Raw genomic sequence first — 24,604 nt, forward strand, 5'->3', positions numbered from 1 at the left:
TTTTGAGGACACGGTGGACATGAAATTTCAGCGCATTCTGTTCTTCAGTGGAATAAAGAAATAAATAGAATTTGTCAAATCTATCAGAAAATGTTTAGAATTGTGGACCATATCGATCAAAACTAAGGTGGTGGTGCATTTTGTGATCAGATAGACTATAAATTAGAATGTTGCCTACATTTCAGTCTGATTTAAGTGGCAGGACTAGATGTAAATATGCCTCACATTCTTTGTAAGACTATTGCCCACTTTAACAACTAGAACAGTTTAAAGATTTTCTTTTCTTCTGAAATTATCGAAGCATTTTGTGTTTCCAGGCTACTAAAAGTCCTTCATAGAGCAACATTATCACTTGTTCCTTGCTGCTCCATCATGAAGAGGCTTGGTGCCTGGGGCCAGCAGACTCGTAGCTGGGCCCCTAAACGAAAAGAAGAATCCTGCATCCGAGCCTCTACCTTTATCCGCTCTGATTTGCCAAAACTCCAAGTCCCTGAGATGGCATTGGCATGCCACCAGTAAGGAGAGCCCTTACATATGCCGCTTTAATACCACTGCCAATATAGGCCAATATAATGGCAAAAGTTGTGAGCCTAGAACAGCATGTTTTCCACATGTACTCAGGTCTAGTGTGGCAGAAAACGATCACGCGACCAGCCCGTGCGCCCCCGCCCTCGCGGTGATGGGCACCGCGCGCACAGATACAGCCGCGGTGCAAGGGGCGGGGCCGCACTGCAGCAGTGCGCCTGTGTTGACGAGCTCTCTCCGGTAATGTTCCACCGGATACGTACGCCCCTCACCGCCCCTGTTTCGAGACAGGTGGACTGTACGCTTTCATGCTTTAGCGCTGACTCTTACAATAAAACAGCTGGGACAAGTCGGTCGGCGCGAGCGCGTCCCCGATGGACTTCCAGCGTGTGACCTCCGCGAGCACCAGGCGGACCGGGGGAGAGTGGGGAAGTGGAGCGCAAGAGAGGGGCTGCACCGCCACTATACAACCAAATGTGTTCACACGAGTCGCTCGAGCCGTTCACAGATGGAGTTCTGCAGACAAACCAATGAGATGCATCCATTTGAAGTTATCTGGACTACGCTGATCATTTTCGTCTGATAGACTATTGGCTCCTGGAACTTCCCCCGAGCGCGTTATGGCTTCAGGCGCCGGTAAGGCTCCACAGCCCGCTGGCCAGGGCTCCGCCGTTAACGGGACTGCGGCAGAGTTCCCGAGTATTGAGCAAGACACTGAGCAGTACGACTACCAGATGCACAGCAAAATGTGCAAGAAGATCGCCCAGCTCACCAAGGTAAGAGATTTGGCACCGGTGTGAGCGGAGACAGAGGCGCGCGCCGTGTGCGCGCTGTCACTGAGTGTCCCAGACTGATGGCCTTCTGTCATTTGCCAACAAACCTGTTCAGACTACACCTTGGAACGTGCGGACCACTGTAATGGGGTTATGCACGACGAAACCTCAGACATTTAGAGCAAATGGTCTCCTACAATTGCCCTGATTTTATTATCAATTGGCTAAATATCATCCACCTGGAACATTAGCCGAATAAAAACTTGAAAAATCGTCACCGTGACTCGAATAGGCTGCAGATCTCTGCCAAAATGAAGGCACCTAGCAACAGTTCAATCAACATATCCTGTGCTGTACACGTCTGACTCTGAATATAACACATGAGAAAAAAGACTCCAGCTAAAGCTGCAGTGACTTTAGATAAACAATAGCGTAGTGATGATGGTGACATTATCAGTTCACGCTCAAAATATACAAGCAAAACCAGCTGTTCGATGTATATGGGGCACTGTCCTGTCTCTTCCTGTGTTTTATGTTTTGCTGTGGACATGCACTGTGCTATGTGCAGTCAGTGCAAGATGTCTGATCTGACAGCCAGGCAGCTGCGGTAGCTGCTCTGTCTTATACAGTAACCAGTTCTTACAGGGATTCACCTTGTCCCTGCCACAATATAGCTTACAGAAGCAGGACATGACCCACTGCTTGTTGAGCAGTGACAATTACTGTTGACAGTGCAATTTCCATCCTGCCTTGTGCATGTGAAGCCAGACCTACATATATCTGATGCTGTACCATTGTAACCTGTGAATAGGCTTTGTGCAAACACACATTTATACACAATGATTTTGGACATTTACAGTCAACTATATTATCCCTGTCCCAATATAAATAATCAAACTCAATCCTTCTGAAATTCTTTGCATTCTGCAGAAACCCCAAATATACATGCTGAAATATTAGAGCCATCTCATGTGATGTTTGGTGTAAGCGTTTTACTTGAGTGCTCGAATGTGGCTCAGGATTTATTGAAGCAATAGCAGAGGAAACAAGAAATAGGTCAGCTGTGGTAACCTTATATTTAATAACCCCAACTCTGAGGCCACCACTCACAACGCACATGCAACGTACACCCCCTCACGACTCCGTGCTCCCTAACATCACCATGCCCCCCTCACGTCCCCATGCCCCCTCCATGCTGGCCCGGGTGCAAACCAATCTGATTAAGGGCACATTTGAGTTTCAAAGATGTGCAAAGACAACCATTTTTTATTAAATGTTTAATTGTTTTATGCATCTAAAATGAGGATGTAAGTTACCCTTTGCACCCCTGTAGATCCGGGCCTGCTCCAATGCCCCCCCCACACACCACACTCCGGGTCAGTCAATACCAACAGTCGACTAGTTATAATCCATCGATACTGACTTCTCATTGACTGGAGTGAAAATGTGTCTATGGCAACTTGTTTTTGAAGTAATTTCCTGTCCTTATGAATAAATAACTAACTGTACAAATTAAAATGCAGAAAGGCTGTCACTTGGTCAGAAAATGTGTAGTAATATAATAATATATGTAAAGCCTTTATTTCATAAGGAAAACACACAATGGCCATGCACAGTTCTGCGACGATTACATGATAGATGTGGACATTTTAAAGGTCCTGTATTATCAAAATTGACTCTTGTGAGCTTTAAGGCATGTTTTAATGTTGTTACCTCATCAAAAACAGACCTGGAGTTGTGCTTTATTTCATCCACACATGTTTCATTAATCTTTTATCATTAGACTCTCTGCATCTCCAAAGCCCAAAACGCTCTGTTCCACCTTGTGATGTCACGTAGTGGTAGTTTTGAAGTTAACAGCTCCATTTACCTTTAGTTCAGTAGTGATGGGCAATTCCAGGGTTGAAATCATCCAAATGATTCTAGTGAAGGTGTGTGGAGTTTCAAAACAAAATGGAGCACTTCCTGTATCACCACATGACATCACAAGGTGGAAGAGAGTGTTGTCTGTTTGAGCTCAGCCTAAACATACAGGATTTGTGTGTTAAACATGTGGGAATGAAAGAAAACACAGCTCCAGGTCTGCTTTTCACGAGGAAACAACATTATAACATAGATCAGAAAATAGTGTAATGTTGGGCTTTTTAAAATTGGAATAAAAGGAAATGGGGGCATAAGTGCATGCACCACTTTTATTATTTTATCAGTTCTTCCTGTTTAGGTTATGTAGACGTGTTAGTAAATTTGTGCAGCCATACCGCTTACTGTGTGACCTTCTCACAAATATGCATTCAAGCATGCTGTAAGTTTATATGGGTGACATCATGAGGTCCTCAGTGACAGTATATGCTTTCACTCCACAGTAAACGCTCAACTTCCATTTCCCCCTCACTCCCTCACATCCAACTCCCGCTCTTGTGTTTGTGAGAGTGACCTGCCTCGGTTGAATGGACATTTCTAAAGATAAACCGTTCCACGTCGGAGTATATTAGCATGGCCGAACAAACCAATGAGAGCAGAGCAGAGGCTGACCATGTCCGGCCAGCTGTTGTGAATGTTCACTTGAGCTTGTTCTTCATAATACGTGCACGCTTCTGCTGCATCACAAAGGAAAGTGGTGTTAGTACTAGGGATAAATGAAATGAAATTAGGATTTATTACTTGACATTTATAAACATGCAACACATAAAAAGAGCGAACAATAATTAAGTTAAGGTTTAGTATCAGAATAAATGCATATGCCACTGTGGGCTTTACACTAAACTACACAGAATAATCAAGCCTCCTCACCTTTACTCTAAACACAGAATAATCATTTCATGCTTTGCTGACTATGAAGTTATTGTCAATAGGCCCAGGGCTCAGGCTTGTGATGTTACATGGACACTATTGACTAGGAGGATTATCTCTAGCCACACTGACCAGTCACTGTCACACTTTAAATGGGACTTTGAGCACTGAGATGAGACATGCAATTTTGTAATGACATTTATTTGCAATATCTATGTTATAAAACTCCATAAACTCCAAATATAGTTTTAGATTGGAACAGAATATTAATACAGTTGGGAAATCCTGCATGAAAGGCCAGTTTTCAAAGTATATTGATTTATTTTTTTTCAAACTGACAGTTTCTGGTTTTATGAAGACAGCAAGTCATGTTACTCGTCTTTCTCAACAGTATAATAGCCCCGATTTCAAAGGAAAATAATAACTGTCATACAGAAAAACAAACACTTGCTTATGTATATCTGGGAGTTATTTGCCGGACAGTGGACACTGACATTGGCATTGCAAGCACACTGCGGCCAGAGGGAATGTCCTGCCCTGTGCCAGATCTGTGCTGCAGACAGCGAGGCGTCTGGGTAAAATATGAGCCTGTGTGTCCCCAGCATACACTGGAGAGCACGCCCCCATACCACCACATGCACCTCTGTGTAAGTGAGACATCGTCAGGGTCAGCCATAGCGCACAAGGGCTCTGTAGGCATAGCAAAGAGATCAAAGTGAGTAGTGGCAAAAGTAAGACTGTGTTTCATGATGTTAGTCAGAGTCTATATGAGGAAAAGGCAAATACATTGGCACAATAAACTTGAGTTTCATCGCATATATTTAGATGAGTAAGGTTCACTGTTTGTGTTTATGATTGTCTGGGTCAAGTTAAAGTGGATTATGTGTCTGTCTATGAGGCCACCCTAAGCTTTCTTTTGTGTGGAAAATGATTTGATGTAAGTGCATCCAAATCCTTCTGCTCATCAGAATGAATAGGAAGTGAAAACAGTTTCCGTATATCAAATGTCTGCCAGTTGATCGGGTAAAATGTTTTAAAATGGCTACTGTGAATCAAGGGCTGGATGAGACACAAGAATGACACATGGAAATATATATATATTTCCTTCCGTGTGTCATATATATATATATATATATATATATATATATATATATATATATATATTTTTTTTTTTTTATATATATATTTTGTTTCATTTTTATTGAGCATTTTTACCTAATAGTTTTATTTTGTCCCAAACCTACTTAGAAGTTAACGGTAGAAATTTTAATCTACAGTTGAAATGGTTGCAGATATTTTATGTGCGATGATAACGCAAACACATCAACAATGACCTGTCTTCCCTCTCCTGAGATGATGGAAGGATGTAAACAGCAGTTTGTCTTCCCTGTGTCACTGTGCAGGTGATTTACTCTCTGAACATGAAGAATGAGGAGCAGGAGGCCACACTGCAGGCCCTGAGTTATGCCCACCATGAGGAGCTGCACCGGGTCCTGATGGAGTCGTGTCATGAGGGGGAGGGCTCGGTGCTGAGGGTCCGCCTCCTGGAGCTGCAGGAGTGCCTGGACGAGCAGCAGCGAGTGGGAGCTCAGGTGAGTCCGACACATTTACTGTGTTTGCTCACAAACCAGAGCCATGCCGGCTTGATTCAAGGGCATGTCTAGTTGTAATTTAATGTGTAACCCCCCATGGGAGCCACAAATCAATGTGACCTATAATGATCAACCTTGTTGCCTGATACTTCGCCCGGGACCTGGGGCCTAATTTACATCCTGAGCTCCTCTGGAACGCTCCATCATGAATCATAAACAGCCACTATGGCAAGTGTATGGGGTCATTTTAAAATATCAAAGCATATCACAATGCTTCATGCAAGGATGAAAACCAACGATATTGAAAGAGTTTATCTTGTCAAGGTTATGGGGCTAGAGAAAAAAACACTCATTTAATAATAGAAACTTAATAATAATATCTAGAATTCTACACTAGAAAAGTGCTGCTAAAGACTATGTAGAATTATGAATATATATATTTTTTACAGCTTAGTTTTGTGCATTATTCATTAACGTCTCATAGCTGTGTGTCTTGCCAAGAGGCGCAACAACAGTTTGCAGTGTTTGAACCACCAACCACAAAGTCAGTGAGCAAATTACTCTACCTACTCTAACAGCTACTTCATTCAGTTGTAATGTAAGTGATTGCTAAACTATGTAGCACTATAGGACCTCCATATCAGCTTTGTTACCACGTTTAATCACAAATACCCTCTCTTTATTATTATTATTTTTTTTTTTTTCCCCATAATTAATAAAGATGTCTGTGTAATCCCTCAGTCGTCCAGGTCTGATTTGTAGTAAAAGCCAAAACTAAAATCTGTCAACTGGATAAAAAGACAAAGTTATGAAGACATTTCGCTGCTCATCCAAGCCACTTCTTCATTTTTGGTCAGTGGCAGTGTCCACTAGTAATCTGACCAGAACTGAAGAAGCAGCTTGGATGAGCAGCAAAACGTCTTCACTCCTACAACTTTTTATCCAGTTGACAGATTTTACTTTTGTCTTTCACTACAGAATTGATAAAGAATATAGAGATAATTACAGTTGTGTGTTGTAGGTGCAGGCAGATTTTGAGTGCTACCGCCTTCAGGCTGAGGAGCGCGAGCGTGAAGCAGAGGCTGAGCTGAGGAAGGAGTTTGAGGAGAAGCTCCGAGCTGCCGAGGAGGCGCTGCAGGACGCCCGGGTGCAGATGAGCACTTCCCAGGAGGAGAGCCTCAGACTGTGCAAAGAACTGGAGAGCATGGTGCAGCACGTCCAAGAGCTCGACACTAAATGTGAAGAGATGCAGAGGGCAGCCGAACTGGAGGAGCGGCAGAGGAGAGAGGAGCAGAGGCTGAAGGAGGAAGAAGAGAGGAGGAGGGAGGAAGAGCGGCGGATAGAGGAACGGGAGGACACGGAGCGAGTGAGGGCCCTTCTAGACCAGCTGAACGCTCTGAGACAGGACAGAGAGCGTGCCGAGGAGGACAAGAGGAAAGCGCTGAAGGAGGAGAAGGAACGCTGGGAGCAGAAGATTCAGGATCTGAACGAGGACAAGGAGGAGATGAGGAGGAAGATGGAGGCGGAGTGGAGGGAGGAGCGCCGGAGATGGGAGGAGCGGGAGGAGGAGGAGAAGAAAGGGATGCACAGCGCTCTACGGGAACGGGTGAAGAGGGCGGAGACGGAGGTGGAGAGCCATTTGGAGAAGCTGGACGAGAGCAAGAGGAACACGGTGAAGCTGCAAGAGAGGATACAGGTGTGTGCGCTCTGCTGTAACAGTCGAGACGAATTCACTTATTTCAATATGGGAAATGGTTGTTGCATAGGTCTGTCTCAGAGGCACTCAGCTAATGACTGTGTTGATGTTAGCGGTGGAGATGGAGGGGAGGCGGGTCGTCTTGCTTCTATCTAAACCACACACATGGTCTCGCTGAGTGCTATCCCCACTGCCAACCATCCGCTAATGAGTAGTCTGAGCAGGGTAGATCTGCTGCACCACTGCTATTACCACCTCACGCATGGGTATTAAGACGTCCTGTGAGGAGAGCACTGAGCTGGCATGAGCACACTGATAATGCACACAGCTGGGCCAGAGACGGCGCCTGAACTCGCCACATTTAAAGCTCTACATTTGCCAACTGCTGTCCGCCCCCTCTCTCTTTCTCTTGTTCTCTCTCTTTCTTCTTTGACTCATATTATTTGTTATTTATCTGTGCCAAATTGACAGTTACAGTAGAAGATAATTGGAAGTTGAGTTTAGGGCCGTGATTGTTTTGGGGGAACTCATTCTCCCTTATCTCAGCAGAATATTAAAAGTGCACGATGTAACTTTTCTGGTCGGGGCCCGCCACCTGCTTTTATCTAATTTAGATGTTATTGCTTTGCTTGAAATTTTCCACAGTATGTCATTAAACTTGCATGTATTTTTTTATATTACATGCACTCCTTACTTTGTGTGAGATTGCCTCTCCATAGATCTGACCTGCAACTCCGCCTGGTGGCATTAGCTACTTGTCTCCATGGAAACAGAAAATTCCAAGCAAAGCAATAACATCTCCTTGGAGAAAAGGAGACTTTGCATTGTCAGACTTTTGACCATTTATTAGTTCCTCAGTTACAAGTACGCTAGAAGTTTGGACAGACTCTCTCATGAAATTTTTTTTTTTTCTTTCTTTATTTTTTTTAAAGAAATATTTTGCTCTCAATGGGTTTTTTTCAGAATTTTTACTACTTTTACTCTACATTTTATATACATACACAAGATGTCAAATATATGAAGCAAGATATATGGAATTGAATTGGAATTGGAGTATTTTTGGACAAAGCAAAGGGTGGCTTCCATATACCTTGAGTCATATATTTGATGTCTTCTGTATGTATATAAAATGTAGAGTAAAAGTAGTAAAAATTAAGAAAAAAAACAAACATTGAATCCATTGAGTGCAGAATATTTCAAAAAAAAAAAAAAGAAAACATATAGAAATTGCTGTCTCCTAAAAAGAAGTTTCATCACATCACACTGTGGTGTAGCCTTTGTCCCGTCTTTGACCTACTACAACTACAGCACACTTCCTTAAGAAACTGTATTTAGTATGCTATGACTTGAGTTTTATTTCTCCTCTGATTATCGCTCTTGCGTGCTTTCACCATTAAAACCTTTTTCAAATCTCTCTTAAAAGAAATCTTGCATTGTCCACGCTCACTGGCTCCGGTCCTTCCTCATCTTCTTCTTTATACTTCTTCTTTCCACTTTTTGCACTCACGCCCACCTCCAGAACTTGGAGGAGGAGCTGGAGCTGCACCGTAAACGTGTGTCTGAGGCGGAGGGTGTGGTGAAGCGGGCGGAGGAGGAGTTGGCGGTGGCCAAGGAGAGGCTGCTGCTTCAGGAGGACGAGTTACAGAGCAGGGCAGGTAGCCGATGACCCCGCCCCTGCATGTGTCTGTGTATGCATGCTACTTCTCTCGCCTCTCATTGTAAGTCTCTCTCTGTACACGGCGTTTAGCTCAGTTCATTTCCATTCTTCACTCTGACTCAGCGTTAATTAAGATTGCGCCTCACGTCATTATAATATATACGGCCAAAAAAGCAACAGAAGCGCATTACTCATCCTCCCAGTGTTTCCATCACATTGTCATTACTCTCAGTCAGCGAAATGCCTTGATTAGTTATGTACTGCAAAGATATGATTCAGTTTCAAGTCCTTACTCATGCACAGTTCCTCTGCCATTAGCCCGTTCTGTGCCTATTATGCAAAGAGTAAACGCCCATGTGTGCATTTAGGTTGTCATGTTTTTCTAATTATTACTTGGTTTGGTGGGGTAGTACCTGCAGTTAATATCAGTTTGTGGAAAAAAAAGTGAAGAAAAGTACAAAAATACAGGAAGCGGTGAATAGAATACACAGTTTAAACCCTGGCTAACCGTTTTGGACCTCTATATATGTCACATCTGCTGCCCGTATCCAACCAGGAAATAAAACTACCACAAAAAACATGTTAACTAATATAATATTCAAGTGAAATTAGTAGTTTAATTTCATATAAGCACTTTAACTTGGTGTTCATTTGTATATTTGGTGTGCCAGAGGAGCTGTTGAACCGCGGGGGCTGTGAGGTGTGTGTGTGCACGGAGGTCGATGAACTTCGGAGTCAGGTGAGCCGACTGCAGAGCCGCAACCGAGAGCTGGAGTTACAGAGCAGCGGCAGGAACAGCGACCACGCCCGTCAGATACGACAGGTAACGGTATAACTGATACAACATCTTTTGAATAGAGAAGTTTAAACAAGACATATTGTACTTGTGTCTGCTATAAATACTATATACTTATAATCTGTGACACCCGTGGATTATTATGCTAAAATTTCTGCTGAATTTTGTTCAATAGAAACAACTGAATCAATCGTTTTTCTAGCTGTTTTTATTTGTATATTTTTGTTTGCTCAAATTATGTGTTAAAAATAAAATACTCAGTCTTTTCAGCAGGTCTCAGACATAAAAAATAAATAAATAAAAAATACTTACTTTTCAATCCAGTTAAAAAAATGTGGTGGATAGAAAGTACATATACCTTCTCTCAAATGTTGGAAGGTAAAAGTAAAGAGTAACCCCATTAAAATGTACAGATACAGTACTTTATCACATTCCACTACTGATTATGAGTGTGCTGACCTCTGACCTCCCATTTTTTGCCCATTTCCTTTACCTGAATCAACCGAAATCTTCATTAATTTGCCAAATATCTGTCCACACTTTCTCTCTCCATTGACACTTGGTTACAGACTCAGGCTCAACATTCTTGGCTCAATTTTTCCGTGGTTGGAATAAAATTGGGTGAACATTTTAAATAATTAAAAATACTTCCAAATGCTTATTCCACAACTAGGCCATCTCCCAAGTACAACCCACTGCTAAATCTGTTCATCTCTCTGTCTAGCACGCCGAAGCCTTGTCCAGTCTGCGCTCTGAGATGGTGAGAGCCCAGACGGAGGAGCTGCGGCGCATACAAAAGCACGCCGATGATGAAAGGGACAAACTGCAAAAGGAGATCGAACGGGAACGCCAGGCTCTGCAAAAGGAACGCGAGCAGGAGAAGGATCAGTTTGAGAAAGAACTGAGCAGACTGCGGCGAGAACGCGAGGAAGACCGAGATCAACAGCGCAGAGACATAGAGGATCTGAAGGAACGTCTCAGGAGGGAGAAGGAGGAGGAGATGGACAGGCAGAGGAAAGAGCTGGACGTGGAGCGGGTGAGGGTGCGATCACAGCTGGACAAAAGTATGGAGCAGGTGGACGCGGAGAGAGCCGGAGTGCTTCAGAAACTGGAGGAGGAGAAGAGGAGACTGGCGGAGAAGGCGGAGGAGGACAGGAAGAGGCTGAAGGAGCAGGTGAGGAAGGCCATCGAGGAGGTGATGAGGAGACACGCCGCGGAACTTAACAGTGTCCAGGAGGCTCTGAGCTCTGAGAAGAAGACCAACCAGGAGGTGAGTTCAACTAGTGTATATGTAATTGTAAAAAGAGCATTTTGTTTTGTTCGTTCTGATTGTCATTAGGGATGTACCAATCTGGCTTGTTCAGTTCCGATACCGATTTCAATACTATGGCTTTAAGTATCTGCCAATACCCGAGATCAACCGATTTTCAGACTGAAAACAGCATTTATTTACTTTAAACAAAAATAAAATAAGACAAAACTGATCCAAACGTGTTATGGTGCTGTTATTTATCTCTAAAGTAGCGACAGAAGAGCTTGTAACTTGTATAAATAAAAGTTAATGATTTAAAGGTGCTCTACGCAACGTTTTTGCCTCAGAATATGTAACATCAAACTTGTATTTCCATGGACCCAAGCTTGATGGTATCAGATCAAGTTACGGGTCAGATCTGTGAAGACATTAGCCACAATAAGCATGTTTTTTAAGAACCAGAAAAGTTACATAGTGCACCTTTAATGACTTAGCACTAGTAAATTATTGCTGTTACTAGTCAATTATTAATGTCAGGAATGTATGTGTTATTTTTTGTATTTTACTTCCTTCCTTGGTCTTGAGGCTATAATAGGAATAACTGCGTATTACCATAGACTGTATATATAAATGGACATAGTTAACCTGCTAACACGGAATCAACTCTGGCTCCAATTAAGGCTTTTTCTTGAAAAACTATCGTCCCTCTCTCCATAAGTGCTGCTGTCAGGCTCATATATTTTGTCTTAAAATGTTCATATTAACCCGCTCTACGTGATCCTGGTATTTTTTATTTGTTACTGTGTCTGCGAATCAAGGTATGAACATTAATAACAGAATTAATGAGACGCCTTCTTTCCCCGAGGTCGCTCCTGCTTGTGTTAGCCACAGGTTTGATTGACAGCATTGCTAAACCAGCGATGCGGGTGGAAAAGGGGCGTTACCTTCAACACCCTCGCACCAGATTGGCTCTTTGGTTGCTATGATACTCGCGGTTCAAATTCCAAATATGGAACTCGACTCCAAATTCGCTTTTTTTTCTCGATGAGCTTCATTTGACTGGAGCCGAACGCTATGGATGACGTCACACTCCCTTCATCCACTTCTTTACACAGTCACGTCTTTGTTACTCTTCTATGTGTAAGGATTATTGAATGTTTACTGCACAGACTTTTAGATTCTCTCTGTTTGTCTGTTGTCGCAAAATATCCGACATCCTTTCAGACCGGGTGCTTCCTTTCATTCGTCATTCATCTTTTGGCTTAATTACTTTAGCTGCGGCGCGTGTGTGTTTAATTGCTGTGTATACAACTGCTGCGTTATGTCTTCTTTCATCCCGTCACACTGCTGTGGCACTAATGCTCTCTCTGTGTGAACCACATATGTTTCCCTCAAAGCAAACAGTCGAGCATGCTCAGTAACACCATTTCACCAAACAAGATCTGGATCTGCTCAATCTCTATTCGGTTTGACTCATGCACTAAGGCTAAAAGACCAGAGTTAATGAATAATTTGAATATGCAGTGTTAATGTAGAGATGTTATCGTGTAATTGCTTTGCCTTTAAGCCTGGTTATATGCACTTCTTTGTGACTGCCTATTAATTAAGCACGATGATAAGAAGATGATAGCTGGGATGAATTAACCAGCCAGAGGGCACGGTTGTGATGGTGATTATTTTTGATTAATATTCCTGAAAGGTTTGCGCGCGTTTGGATGAAGAGAGGAGGAAGAGTGAGGAGCTCTGCAGTGGGCTGGAGAAGGAGCTAGAGGAGGTTAGGATGAAACTCAAGGATTCAACAACAGAGGTGAGTGGAAAAACAGAAATCAGTGACTGCGATATGGCCCGCAAAATGTAAAATAGTCTCATTTTAGATTTTTTTTTTTTTTTTTTAGAATAGTCTTTGATCAAATAACCGTGGAAGTGCCATCACTGTGGGGTATTTCTTTTTGGCTTTTGTGTTCTCCACATTCACATATCAAGCAAAACCATGCATAATCCTCAAAATCTAAATCTTAAGGCGAGTCTCTGTTTGAAAAACCCATTGCTTCTCGTGAATCCCCGTAAGAGGATTGGTTGGAGGAGGGTCAGATGCTCTTTTGGGGACAATACCTTAAATTGAACTATAGTGATTTTGATCGTTTTTATGTCAATGTTTTGCTGTGTGTAACTCAAAACTTCACGTGGCTCTGCAGTTAGTCAAATTTGAATCAAGATTGAGATTTTGTCATTTGTAATTGTCAGTGATATACTTGGGTTTTTAATCAAGGGGTTTACAGCCAATCCTGTCAGTAAAAGCATGTGGTTTGGAGCAGACGCAAAGGTTTAGAGGGAAAAAAAAGCAATCATATTTTTTTCTTTTAAGGCAAATTTCAATATTAATACACCTCAAAAGATTATCCACTGCTATTGGTATTTTATTTATGATTTTGTAATTGAAGCTTTTGTCCATGTTGGTGTTGTCCTCCACCGACTTTATTCTGTTAATGTAATGTATTTCGTATCATACATTTTCATTAGTGTTTAATGAGACTAAATAAAATGTAATTGAAAATCATGTTTGATCAATTAAAGAAAAAAAAAGTGATTTTTGTCAGCTAGCTCTATTTTTATGTATATTAAGGAGTATAGACAGCCCCGTCGTCAAAAATTTGGGGGCTTGGGGCAAAAAACCTCACATGGGCCTCCCCGATAATATAAATTAATAGGAGGAAGGTCCAGTTCTGGGCCTCTAAAGCTATGTGGTCCAGAACAGCAGAGTATGGGTATATATCTAGCATTATAGATTTGTCCCTATATGTCCACAGCAAATAAGAGACCTCAGGTTTTCATTCTCTCCTGGTTTTAGCCTAACAAGGTCTGTGTTTGTCCTCGTCTTTAGATATGTCGACTAGAGGCAGTCCTTCTCCAGCAGCAGGAGAAGAAGGAGAAAGCACCAGATGTCCTTCCTACTTGCGGATCGCGGTGCTCGCATATGGAAGAAGAGCTACACCAGACCCGCTCCAAACTGGCCCGAATCCAGGAGGAGGCGGAGAGGCAGCGGGACAGACAGCAGCGGGAGATCACCACCCTGAAGGCAGACAAGCACCGGCTGGAGGAGAAGGTGCTGGAGCAGAGCAGACTCAACACAGAGAGGAGCCTCCTAGAGCAGAGCCAGAGGATGACTGAGGACCGCATCAGGTAACACTACTGACCTTATTCCGTAAATGCAACTAAATCTCGCACTTCTGTAGTAGCACTTCCATTTAAGTGAACATTCCGTTCCTTTCAATGGAGAATTTAGGAAGTTTCTGCTCTAAAATATTATATAAAGTAGGTTGTTTTGTGTCAGATAGTCAATGGTTATGTGCAACAACAAGGCTCTGGGAAGCTTTAAAACGGCTCTGTAGTCCCTATAGAACTTATTTTCTGTCAAGATCGACAGCTCCATGCAAAATAATAAAACATAAATGAGGATGGCGGCGCCCACAGGAACTTCTGGAATAAGGTGAATAGATTTTTTAAGTGTGATGTCACTTCTGAGTCAACTGATTGAAACAACTTATTTTTTTAAGCTACAAAACATATCACATTAAAAGAGATTTCAGTTGTTTAAAGCTAACAATGTCTAAGGCAGGCATGCCCAAACTGTGGCCCGGGGGCTAAATACGGCCCTCAGACCAATTTTTCTTGGCCCTCAAGCTTCCAGGTGATATCACATATTACTTTAAACAGTCATTTTTACTGTACATTTCTGAAAATCTACTTTAACAAGCTCATATCAGATATTTAAAGAGTCCCATTGAGGATGTAAGCATGAATAAAGGTCTAGTGGTTCTGTGTAAGTTGTGATAATAGCGCAGATTTGAAGTGTTCACTGTGTTCGCGACCAGTCTATGGCCCTTAATCAGCCCTTAGCTTTGTCTCTGTTTTTATATATGGCCCTTGAGGAGAAACGTTTGGACACCCCTGGTCTATGTATACAACTGTGACAGAAAGTATATGACGTATGCTGAGGTTTGAAGCTAGGCTAGGCTAAGTTACTGTTAGCAATGACCAGCAGTCAGTGAGATATACACACTGGTAATCCTATTTTATGCCAGATTATAACTACATTATTTACATATTTGATACAATTTGTGGTTAAACATAAGCTTTTGAGAGGTAATTGTCTCTTGGGAAAAAATGCTAGAAGCTGTGAAGTTTCTAGTTGGACCCAGAAGTGACATCATCACCTCAAAACTCTATACAAGCAGTGACGGAGGCTTCCATTACACAGGGTTAAATCTGATCACAATGTTGTCTCACCGCACAGGAAGTAATGTACCATAGAAACCTAAATCACAATCTACATTTTTGCCTTTCAGATCTTTATAACCAATTATTGTGAATTATTACTGTCCCCTCTGGTAGATGCTATTAGCTATACGCTGCTATAATAGAAACCAAAATGGAGGCTAATGAACATTCAAACTGTCTAAATCGTCTCGTACAAGCACTACAGTCAAAATCTGACAAATTCTGGTGTCCTCCTTTGGATTTTGTCTTGTTTAGAACTACAGTATACCATGGAAATTATGTAGTCCACTTTTACACATAGTTTAGCCCTAGATTAGACCTGGAATAGTCCTGTTATAGTCTAGTTTAGATCTGGTGGTACTTGGAAAGCCAAATCTTTTCTTTGATATTAGTTGTTGTAAAATGTTTGAGAGCCACTGGACTAGAGCATGCATCATGGTTTCTCGGTCTATCAAGGCAAAAGTTTGATTATCCTGCCTTCTTCTGTTCTTTTCTAGTTTCTTGTTCCACTAAGTATAAAAACATTGATATAGTGTATGAAGTTATATGTGCATCTCTTCTGATTTTGTGCGTTTCAGGGCAGAGTGTGAGGATCGTCTGAGAGCAGAGTTTAGGATTGAGATGAACGCTGCAGTGGCCGAGACCGAGCAGAGATGGCAAACTCAGGAGCAGGACATGCAGAGCCACATTGAGGAGCTAGAGGCGCAAGTGAAAGAGCTGCAGGCACAGGTACGCTCCATCTGATTTGTACTTTGCTATAGCATTGGATATTTTGCATGGCCATTTAACAACACAACCGCTATTCACTCAGCTACTCAGGTTTAATTTACAGAAAGTGTGAATGATTGTCTGTGTAGTATTGTGTAATGTTCAAACCATAGACTATATATATAAATAAATGGACATAGCTAACCTGCTAGCCACAGCGTTCCAAACAGGAAGTGAACATGGGAATACGAATTATACGATTAACTCTGGCTCGTCATTTTGCTCTTAAAATGTTCGTATTTACCCACACTGCATGATCCTGGTGTTTTTATATTTTGCTTTTGTGTTTGTAAATTAAGATATGAACATAACAGACAAATCAATCGCCTTCTTTCACCAACGTCGCTCCTGCTAGCGTTAGCAACAGGATTGATTGACAGCGTTGCTAAGTGCCCGCTCCCTGCTAAACCAGTGATTTGAGTGGGAAGGGCTGTTATCTTCAACAGTCCCGCTCCGGATTGGCTCTCTGGTTGCTATGATACTCAAATTTGCCCCTATAACTGCAGCCTCGATGAGCTTCATTTCGCTGGAGCCTCTCTTAGCTCACTTCTTTATCCGACCCATGGCCTATAGTTGCAAGGGTAGACTCCAGTGTCCTACATCATGAATCCACACTTTGAAGGCAAAACATGCACTGCAGTTTACTCATTGCCGATATGTAAATTTTGAGGACATTTTCAGGCTTTGCTGCATATTCAGACTATTCAAATTAATCCCACGGCTTACCTTATTCACAGATGGAGAAAAAGAAAGCTGGTTCTGGTGACGACTGCCACGTAAACCCTGAGATTGACAAACTCAGAAAAGAGGTCCAAGACACGAAGGAGATAAACAAGAAACTGAGAGAGCTTCTGCAGGTACACATCCATGACACACACATGTATAAAAATCACATTCACCGTCTGCCAAAAGGTTTGCTTTGTTGTTTTAATAATTCAGCAGCTTTGATAGCGGCGGTGAAAAACAATGCGTCCGTCGTATTTCCACAGTTTTCCTTATATGGATGTATTGTTTCTGTTTGTTGAAGGAACCTCAGAGCCAATCGTTGGCTGAGGAGCGACACAATCATGCCATGGCACTGCAAGCGCTGGAGAGAAAGGCGAAAGAGGATGTTTTGTCTGAAAGAAACAGGCTACAAACGATGCACCACTTGGAACTAGGTAATGCAACACTCATCCATGTATTAATTTAACTCTATACAATGCGACAGTCATATAACCCATAGCATAAACAACATATTCAACTGCAGAGATTAATGAGCTCCCAAACACTGCGATACACATCTAGATTCGGGCAGTTCACCAGCGAAGTTGCTATTGCCATGGATACACTTCACCATGGCAACAGCAGCAGGGTACCTGTAACAGTAGACAGAATTGATTTGGATTTTTTAATATTTTTTTCCCTTTTTTCCCATTGTGAATGCTTGTGTGATTTCAGATAAGCAACGTGCAGAACTGACCCAACAGCACACCGAGTGGAGCAGGCAGATGACTCAGAGGCATATGCAGCAAATAGAGGACCTCCAAGCCCAGCTACAAGCACACACCCAGATGATGGCGCTACAGCAGGTCAAACGCGTTTCCCAGTCGTTATTTCATACGTTTATCAAATTCATTAAAGTGCATTTCTGTCCACAAAATCAAAGCTGACATTATTATTCATCGCGTGTAATCCTCGATACCACTGGGCTCAAGCCAACAGACTGTTCTGCATAATTAGGCAGAGTGGAGACCGGATTTGGATTGCAAGATTTGAGCGTTTAGACACATGCCCGCACTGAATATGTACTATACGTGGTTATATGTGCTTATACGGGTTTGTGTGTGATCTGTAAAGGATCTGAAGCAGCAGAACCAGTACCAGGTGTTTGAGAGACAGCTGGACGAGAGCCGCTGCGCCGTGCTGGAACTGCAGAGAGAAAACGCAACACTTAAGAGGCAACTCAAGGAAAAGTAAGGATGTGTTTGTTGTTGCTTATGCAGAAAAAGACTCTAATAATTACTGTGTGAATAAATTATTATTAAATTATTTTTAAATGAGTACTGCAGAATATAGTACAATTAAACATATTATATCTAAACCAGGAAACTACCACCTGTAAGTTTGTTCAATTTTTCTTTTCTTTTTTTTTGTATTATTTATTTATAAGTTTTTACGTTTTACAATGATGGGTGCATTTATGTGCAAATATATCGACACACTTTTCAGTAGTTCTTAATACACATTTCCATCATTTCAACATGTAATACAGAACACAGATGGAACAAAAGCGAGTGACCACAAATTGTACATTATTTATCTATTTAATTATATTCTTAAAGTAAAATTGGGCGTTTTTAGATTTGTATATTCAACCCACTTTTCCCAACAAGGCACAAACCGACCTTGTTTTTGTTTTTTTTGGTTTTTTTTTTACAAATACTGTCATCTGTTATTTCGCACCATGTTGTCAAATTTTGACTTTCCTGTGATAACCATTTCTTTGTTATACATTTCTTAATAGCAACCAACAAGGCACTAAAAAGGCATTTATAAGTTTATTCAGTTTTTTTAGTCTCTGGTCTTTTTCTGTCAGGCTAAACTAAGCTCAGCACACTATCAGGCTGCAGTAATTTAGACATTTACTGGGGGGTCAGCCTAAAATAATTACAGATATTTTACATTTGTGTGGCATTATGCAGAAAAGCTGTGTAAATGTTTATACTTGAGCTCCTAACATTGTTATGCCTTGAATGTCGTCACTTATGTACATATGTGTGCTCCTATCAGGACGGCGCGTGAGCAGCTCGAAGTGGAGAAAAAGGAGGAGGACAGTGCGATCGAAATGGACAAAAAGCGTGACGCTCAGCTGGAGGAGGAGGCCCAGCGCCTTAAGGAGGAGGTGGAGAAGCTGCGCGTGGAGATGGAGAAGCTAGAGGAGTCTCAGAAGCACTGGGAAGAGCGCAAGGACGACGACCTGAAGGACGAAGAGGTGGATGAGGAGAAGAGGAGAGCGAGGGAGGAGGAGCGGAGGAGGGAGGAGGTGGAGGAGATCAGGAGAGAGCACAAGAGGGAGCTGCAGAGCCTAGCGTCGGAGTATAGCAGCGCCCAGTCCCACCTGCAGGCGCGCATCGTGGCCTTAGAGAACGAGTGAGTGAAGACCAGACCACTGTGGGCTGCTCTTAACAGGTGTATCAGTGCATATTGATTGATTGGAAACACACTCACCTTGTCTCGTGCTTGCGTACATTGGTGTGTGTACATTTGTGTGGTCACGATACTCGATTTTGATACTGAAGAACAGATATGTGATAAATGATGATTTTAAAAACTCTTTTTTGACAATATTAAATAGTATTTGTTTATTATGCCATGTGATCTTACTCTTGTTCGGATAAAACTGTTCATGAATGGTCCAGTTTTATCCAGTTTTTAAGTTATTTTTAGATTTTTTTTGCTCAAATGAGTACTTAGTTTTGATACTAATTTTAGTACGAATTAGTATCTGATTTTTGATAGTTTTGACAACCCTAGTATGAATGAATGTGGAAATGGATGCACGGTTGCTTCTTGTTGCTTTTCACTGTCCAGCAGAAGGAGAAAAGCACTATATAAATACGACCATTTACATTATGGAGTCAATCTCAACTTATATTCATACATTTTAATAGTTTTAAATTCATATAAACTGATATAAACCTGTATAAAGGTCAGTTATTAATGTTCAATCAGATTAAACCGTAAACTAAAGTCAGCTTCGCAATCCAAAAACTGGGACAGTTTGAGCAACAGAGAACACAATGTGATTTAAATAAAGCTAAAAGTACTAAAATGGGCACTCTCTGCATTTGATGTTTTTGATTTTCTTCCAGGCTGCGTGAGCGGGAGGAGCGGTGCAGGGGGAGGCAGAGTCGATGTGAGGATTTGCAGTTGGGAAGGCTTCAGGAGAGACTGACAGAGAGGGACCAGCTCATTAAACGATTAGTGGTGAGAAAAGAACACACGTCTCCAACAAGCTTTGCTACAAGCTGCTCTCATCCCATCACTCCGGCAGTTCCACTCGTAAATCCACCTCCATCTCTCACTGAGCGCACTGCACAGCTAAAACAGGAATGTAAAACCAAGTGAGCCCAATAGCACTATCAAGTAATATAATACTACTAATATGCTGGTTTATACAAAGCTTCCATCAACCAAAGACATGCACAATAGGTACAATCCTACTGCGAAGGTAATCCTGGACCAGCTTAGAGATAAGAGCTCGGAGATGGGTCCCTCTGATCCTGATGAGGTGCCCCAGTGGCATTGAGGGATGGGTCAAATGCAGAGGACAAATTTCCTTATAGTAGCTCAGCTGGTAGAAACTTTGTCCGCTGAACTGAAGGCTGGTGGTTCAAATCCTGCTCTCGACATAAAACCATAATTGTTCTTATCTTTAAAAATTTAAGAGCAGTCTGATCCCCTGACCCACGTGTTGGCAGTGTGATTCCAGCTCCTACAGATGAGTGCTGCTGTGTCCTTGGGCAAGACACTTTACCCAGCTGATCCCCAGTGTCTGTGTACAATGGTGTGTGAATGGGATAGTGGTTCTTTGACTTAAAGTGTTTTGAGTGCCTTGAAGGTGTGAGATAAGACCATTTACCAACCTTAACGACTGCCTCTCCCTTATAGATATTAGCTGTTGCCACTCAGATATTTAGTTTAGATCTAAAATGCGATCAGATTATAAAACCTAAACATTATACTGCTTAAATATCAAGGCTAGATTATGTCAGAGCTTAATTTACTAACGCAGAACAGTTCAATGTATTGAGTAACAGAACAGAATTTATTAAAAAGTTCTAATTACAGTTTCTTACAGTTGCCTACACGTCTTACACAACAAACTGCCTTACTAATTATTTCACAAATCTTTCTTGACACATGAGCACTGGCAGTTTTTGCTTTCAGTGCCAAATTCCTCTGCCTACCATCTGTGCGGCATGAGGGAGCTTAGCAAACAAGTACAGCCTCAAGACCCGCGTCAATACAACAACAACTGTGAATAAGGCCATTGAAAAGTCCTTCTTCATCCTCCTTGCCTCCAGGAAGAGAGGCATCAGCTGCAGCTCCACCCTCCTCCTGTTGCCGGGGACAACAACAGCCCTGGGCAGCGTGACAGCAAGTCCCGCCCTGGAAGTGTCACGCCAACCATGAGGGTACGATGGTCTGTTTAGATCATCCACTAACGGCATGTATTGTGGCGAAAAGGCCGCTGGTAACTGGCATGTAACTGGAATGTAACTGGAATACTCAACTACGGTGTGGACGTAGGATTTGGTTGCAGTTTTTTTAACCTATTCTATACCTACACTGTGTTTAAACTATAAACTAACAAGGTTTTCAGTGTTTTTATAATGTGGAGCTGTGACTGAGCGCTTCATCAAATGTGCATTAATTTGCCTTCATTATTTTTTTCAGATTTGGGTAAGTGATCAAGGACCAGCTGGCCTCCTAAACCGCTCTATAAAATGACAAACCTTATTGCACCAAGAACACTCTAAATCATAAGAGTATAATTAGGGAAGTTGAAATATTAATTTGAGGGACCTCATTTCTCTCTCTAACAGCCATCTGTATTGTTAGCATACTCCAACAATACACAAAAAGACAAATACTTTAATTATGTGTTAGTCTTTATTGAATTTACTCAAACTACTATCAACACTTCCGCCTTTTAGCAACGTTCATCCTCTACACGTTACATTGTCATAACTTCATAAAGCTTTCTTCATACACAAAATACCATCGTTAAGCAGTGGTGGAAGAAATATTCAATTTTGTTAAATGAAACTACAGACACCGGAGCAAAAAAACCCAAACAACTCAAGTAAAAGTATTGAAGTAACCGTTAAAAAAATGTAAGATTAAGAACTATTTTGTGCAGATTTTGAGATCTAATAAAGCTTCAAATGTGGTGATTTAGATACAGATTTGTGCTGAATTTGTTAAAACAATTGAATCGATTGTTTTTATTCGTATATTTTCATTGCTCAAACTACAAACGTGTTAAAAATAAACCTCTCAAGCTTTTCATCAGGTCTCAGACAATACCAAAATATACTTTTACTTTTCAGTCCTATTAAAAAATGAAGTGGAGTAGAAAGTACAGATACCGGTTTTCAAACATAGTGAAGTAAAAGTAAAGAGTATCCACCTTAAAATTGACTTAAGTAAAGTACAGATACCTAAAATTTATAAATTAAGTGCAGTACTTTACTACTTTTACTTTGTTACCTTCCACCACTGTTTTTATTGTATAAATTTGTATTGTTATGTTCGTTTGATGACATTTTTGGTCTTAAATTTAAATAATTTAGTCACGTTTCATGGATAAGTTGGTAACAAACTGATGAGATTAATTGTTGAGTTTCGAAAAACCTGACACATTTTCACAGTGTACACAGATATAAACTAACTTCGACAGTTTCCTCTTCCACCAGCGAAAGAACGTGGACTCCCCTCGCGTCACCAGCATGTCCGGCAGCAGCTACGACCGAAACATCTTCCACTCTTCTTCTTCATCTTCGACTTCGTCTTCCCACCACCCGAACTTCTCCTCCACCCTGCCCCACGCGCACGCCTCGCACCCCCAGACATCTACCCACTACTCCACCTCCTCCCTCCCGCACAAACACACCTCGCTGGGCCAGCATTCCTCTCCGTCCCTCCAACGCTCCACCAGGTCGCGCTCCTCCTGCATCCCTGCCACCCCAGCGCCCACTGCCCCGCTCCCCGTGTGCCCCTCATCGCAGACGGGCATCCGATACGTGTCCCCTTCATGCCTCGATCCACACCTACAATCAATCAGGTAAATGTGCACATAAAAGCCCTATTTAATGTGTAGTTTTAGTGTGAGCGGAATATATTTTATTTTAGTTATGGACCCGTCAAAAATGATTAACAATTTTGTTATCTTTTTAGTGTTGTGTAGGACCAGTAAACACTAGTATTACTAAAACTCCAATACTAAGGAATAGACTTGATACACTGGCCAAAAAAAAAAGGTCACACACTCTAATAATTGGTTGTTTCCGCCTTTAGCTTTGATTACGTCACACATTCTCTGTAGCATTGTTTCGATTTCGCTTCTGCAACGTCACAAGATTTATTTCCATCCAGTGTTGCATTAATTTCTCACCAAGTTGTTGCATTGATGCTGGTCGAGTCTGACGCTGCACAAAGCTTCTCCAGAACATCCCAAAGATTCTCAATGGGGTTAAGGTCTGGACTCTGTGGTGGACAATCCATGTGTGAAAATGATGTCTCATGCTCCTGATCCACTCTGTCACAATTTGAGCCCGATGAATCCTGGCATTGTCATCTTGGAATATGCCCCGTGCCATCAGGGAAGAAAAAATCCATTGATGGAATAACCTGGTCATTCAGTATATTCAGGTGTCAGCTGACCTCATTCTGCTGAACCTCGACCGGACCAACTGCAGCAACCCCAACATATTTGCTTAGTTAAATCCAGGTGGCGACTTTTTTTTTTTTTTTTTGGCCAGGCAGTGTACTTCATGCCTATTCCAGTACCACAGTGATGATAAAAACACTTTCTGTACACAATATCAACATCTTTTATATAACCATGTGGTCTTATATCTGTGTAGTCCCTCAGTCGTCCAGGTGAATGTGACTTTTTTAGTATCGATACCTGCTCAAATGATGATCTAGTTTTGATACTTGTTTTATTATCGTTTAGCATCTGATTTCCCCAGTGTGGTCTAATCAGATGAGCTAAATTTGCTCATAAAACAAATGGTGGTTCACATTAGAAAGCTATAATCAGAACAAACTTAACATGATTGACACATTCTGACTGATGTTTTTGTTGTTTCCAGGGGGCCGTATCTGGAGCCTAGAGGGACTGAGGGTCTAAAACAGGAGTGGTACACCAAATACTTCTCCTTCTGAGCACAAATGCACATAAACGTAGCTGCAATTTCCATGTAATCATATGCAGTCCATTGCTTCTTGTAAACATCCATTTGCTTCCTACATCCAGATGAAATGGTTTGACTCAAGCACAGACTGATATCAACATTAACACTTATGGACTCATCACCAGCAAGGCCATCTCTGACATTGCCTCTAAGCTCAACCAAAAAGTGCTTCTCCAACACATGCCTGACCTCTTCTTATGTCATGGGCCTGTCGGATCTTTGTATAGTTTGAGAAGTCTTCATTGTTTTTTTTAAAGTTGTCTTCCTTTTTTAAATGGCTGATTTCTTCATACAATTGCAGGCTGTTTTTACTCTTCATGTACAGACTGTATTCATAGCATAATCAATCAAGATCCTTGTTATATGAAACACGCAACCTACCATACCAAAACAAAGCTTGTTTTGATGCAAAATGTATAATAATCTTGATGTACTAATAAATAAAATATTTTGTTTTTCTGCGGTTTGTTAATTTTTTAAGAAATTTGGAAGCATTTTTCTGTCTAAAAA

General features: G+C 41.6%; 1 protein-coding gene across 2 annotated transcripts; it reads left to right on the plus strand.

Annotated features, from left to right (window-relative positions):
- The first annotated feature begins 731 nt into the window (after nucleotides 1-731).
- Nucleotides 732-24,555, plus strand: fam184b (family with sequence similarity 184 member B). Of its 2 annotated transcripts, XM_033972634.2 has the most exons (18): nucleotides 732-1,301; nucleotides 5,492-5,680; nucleotides 6,702-7,376; nucleotides 8,896-9,031; nucleotides 9,705-9,856; nucleotides 10,554-11,099; nucleotides 12,781-12,888; nucleotides 13,963-14,261; nucleotides 15,938-16,088; nucleotides 16,865-16,984; nucleotides 17,155-17,287; nucleotides 17,568-17,698; nucleotides 17,967-18,082; nucleotides 18,900-19,259; nucleotides 19,982-20,096; nucleotides 21,197-21,307; nucleotides 22,592-22,959; nucleotides 23,993-24,555. In XM_033972634.2, the coding sequence occupies exons 1-18, from the start codon at nucleotides 1,146-1,148 to the stop codon at nucleotides 24,063-24,065; spliced, it is 3,939 nt and encodes a 1,312-aa protein (XP_033828525.1). In that variant the 5' UTR covers nucleotides 732-1,145; the 3' UTR covers nucleotides 24,066-24,555. The 2 variants fall into 2 exon arrangements, with proteins under 2 accessions (XP_033828525.1, XP_033828530.1); XM_033972639.2 differs by lacking the exon at nucleotides 21,197-21,307.
- Nucleotides 24,556-24,604: the final 49 nt, after the last annotated feature.

Source organism: Periophthalmus magnuspinnatus, chromosome 1 (genome assembly GCF_009829125.3).
Source record: "Periophthalmus magnuspinnatus isolate fPerMag1 chromosome 1, fPerMag1.2.pri, whole genome shotgun sequence".
NCBI lineage: Eukaryota > Metazoa > Chordata > Actinopteri > Gobiiformes > Gobiidae > Periophthalmus > Periophthalmus magnuspinnatus.

Excerpts from the sequence above, each read along its gene's own strand:
- fam184b (XM_033972634.2), top strand. The coding sequence starts at position 1,146 with ATGGCTTCAGGCGCCGGTAAGGCTCCACAGCCCGCTGGCCAGGGCTCC. Across the intron at positions 11,100-12,780 it reads AGAAGAAGACCAACCAGGAG|GTTTGCGCGCGTTTGGATGA; the intron begins GTGAGTTCAACT and ends TATTCCTGAAAG. Across the intron at positions 18,083-18,899 it reads AAGAGGCAACTCAAGGAAAA|GACGGCGCGTGAGCAGCTCG; the intron begins GTAAGGATGTGT and ends TGCTCCTATCAG.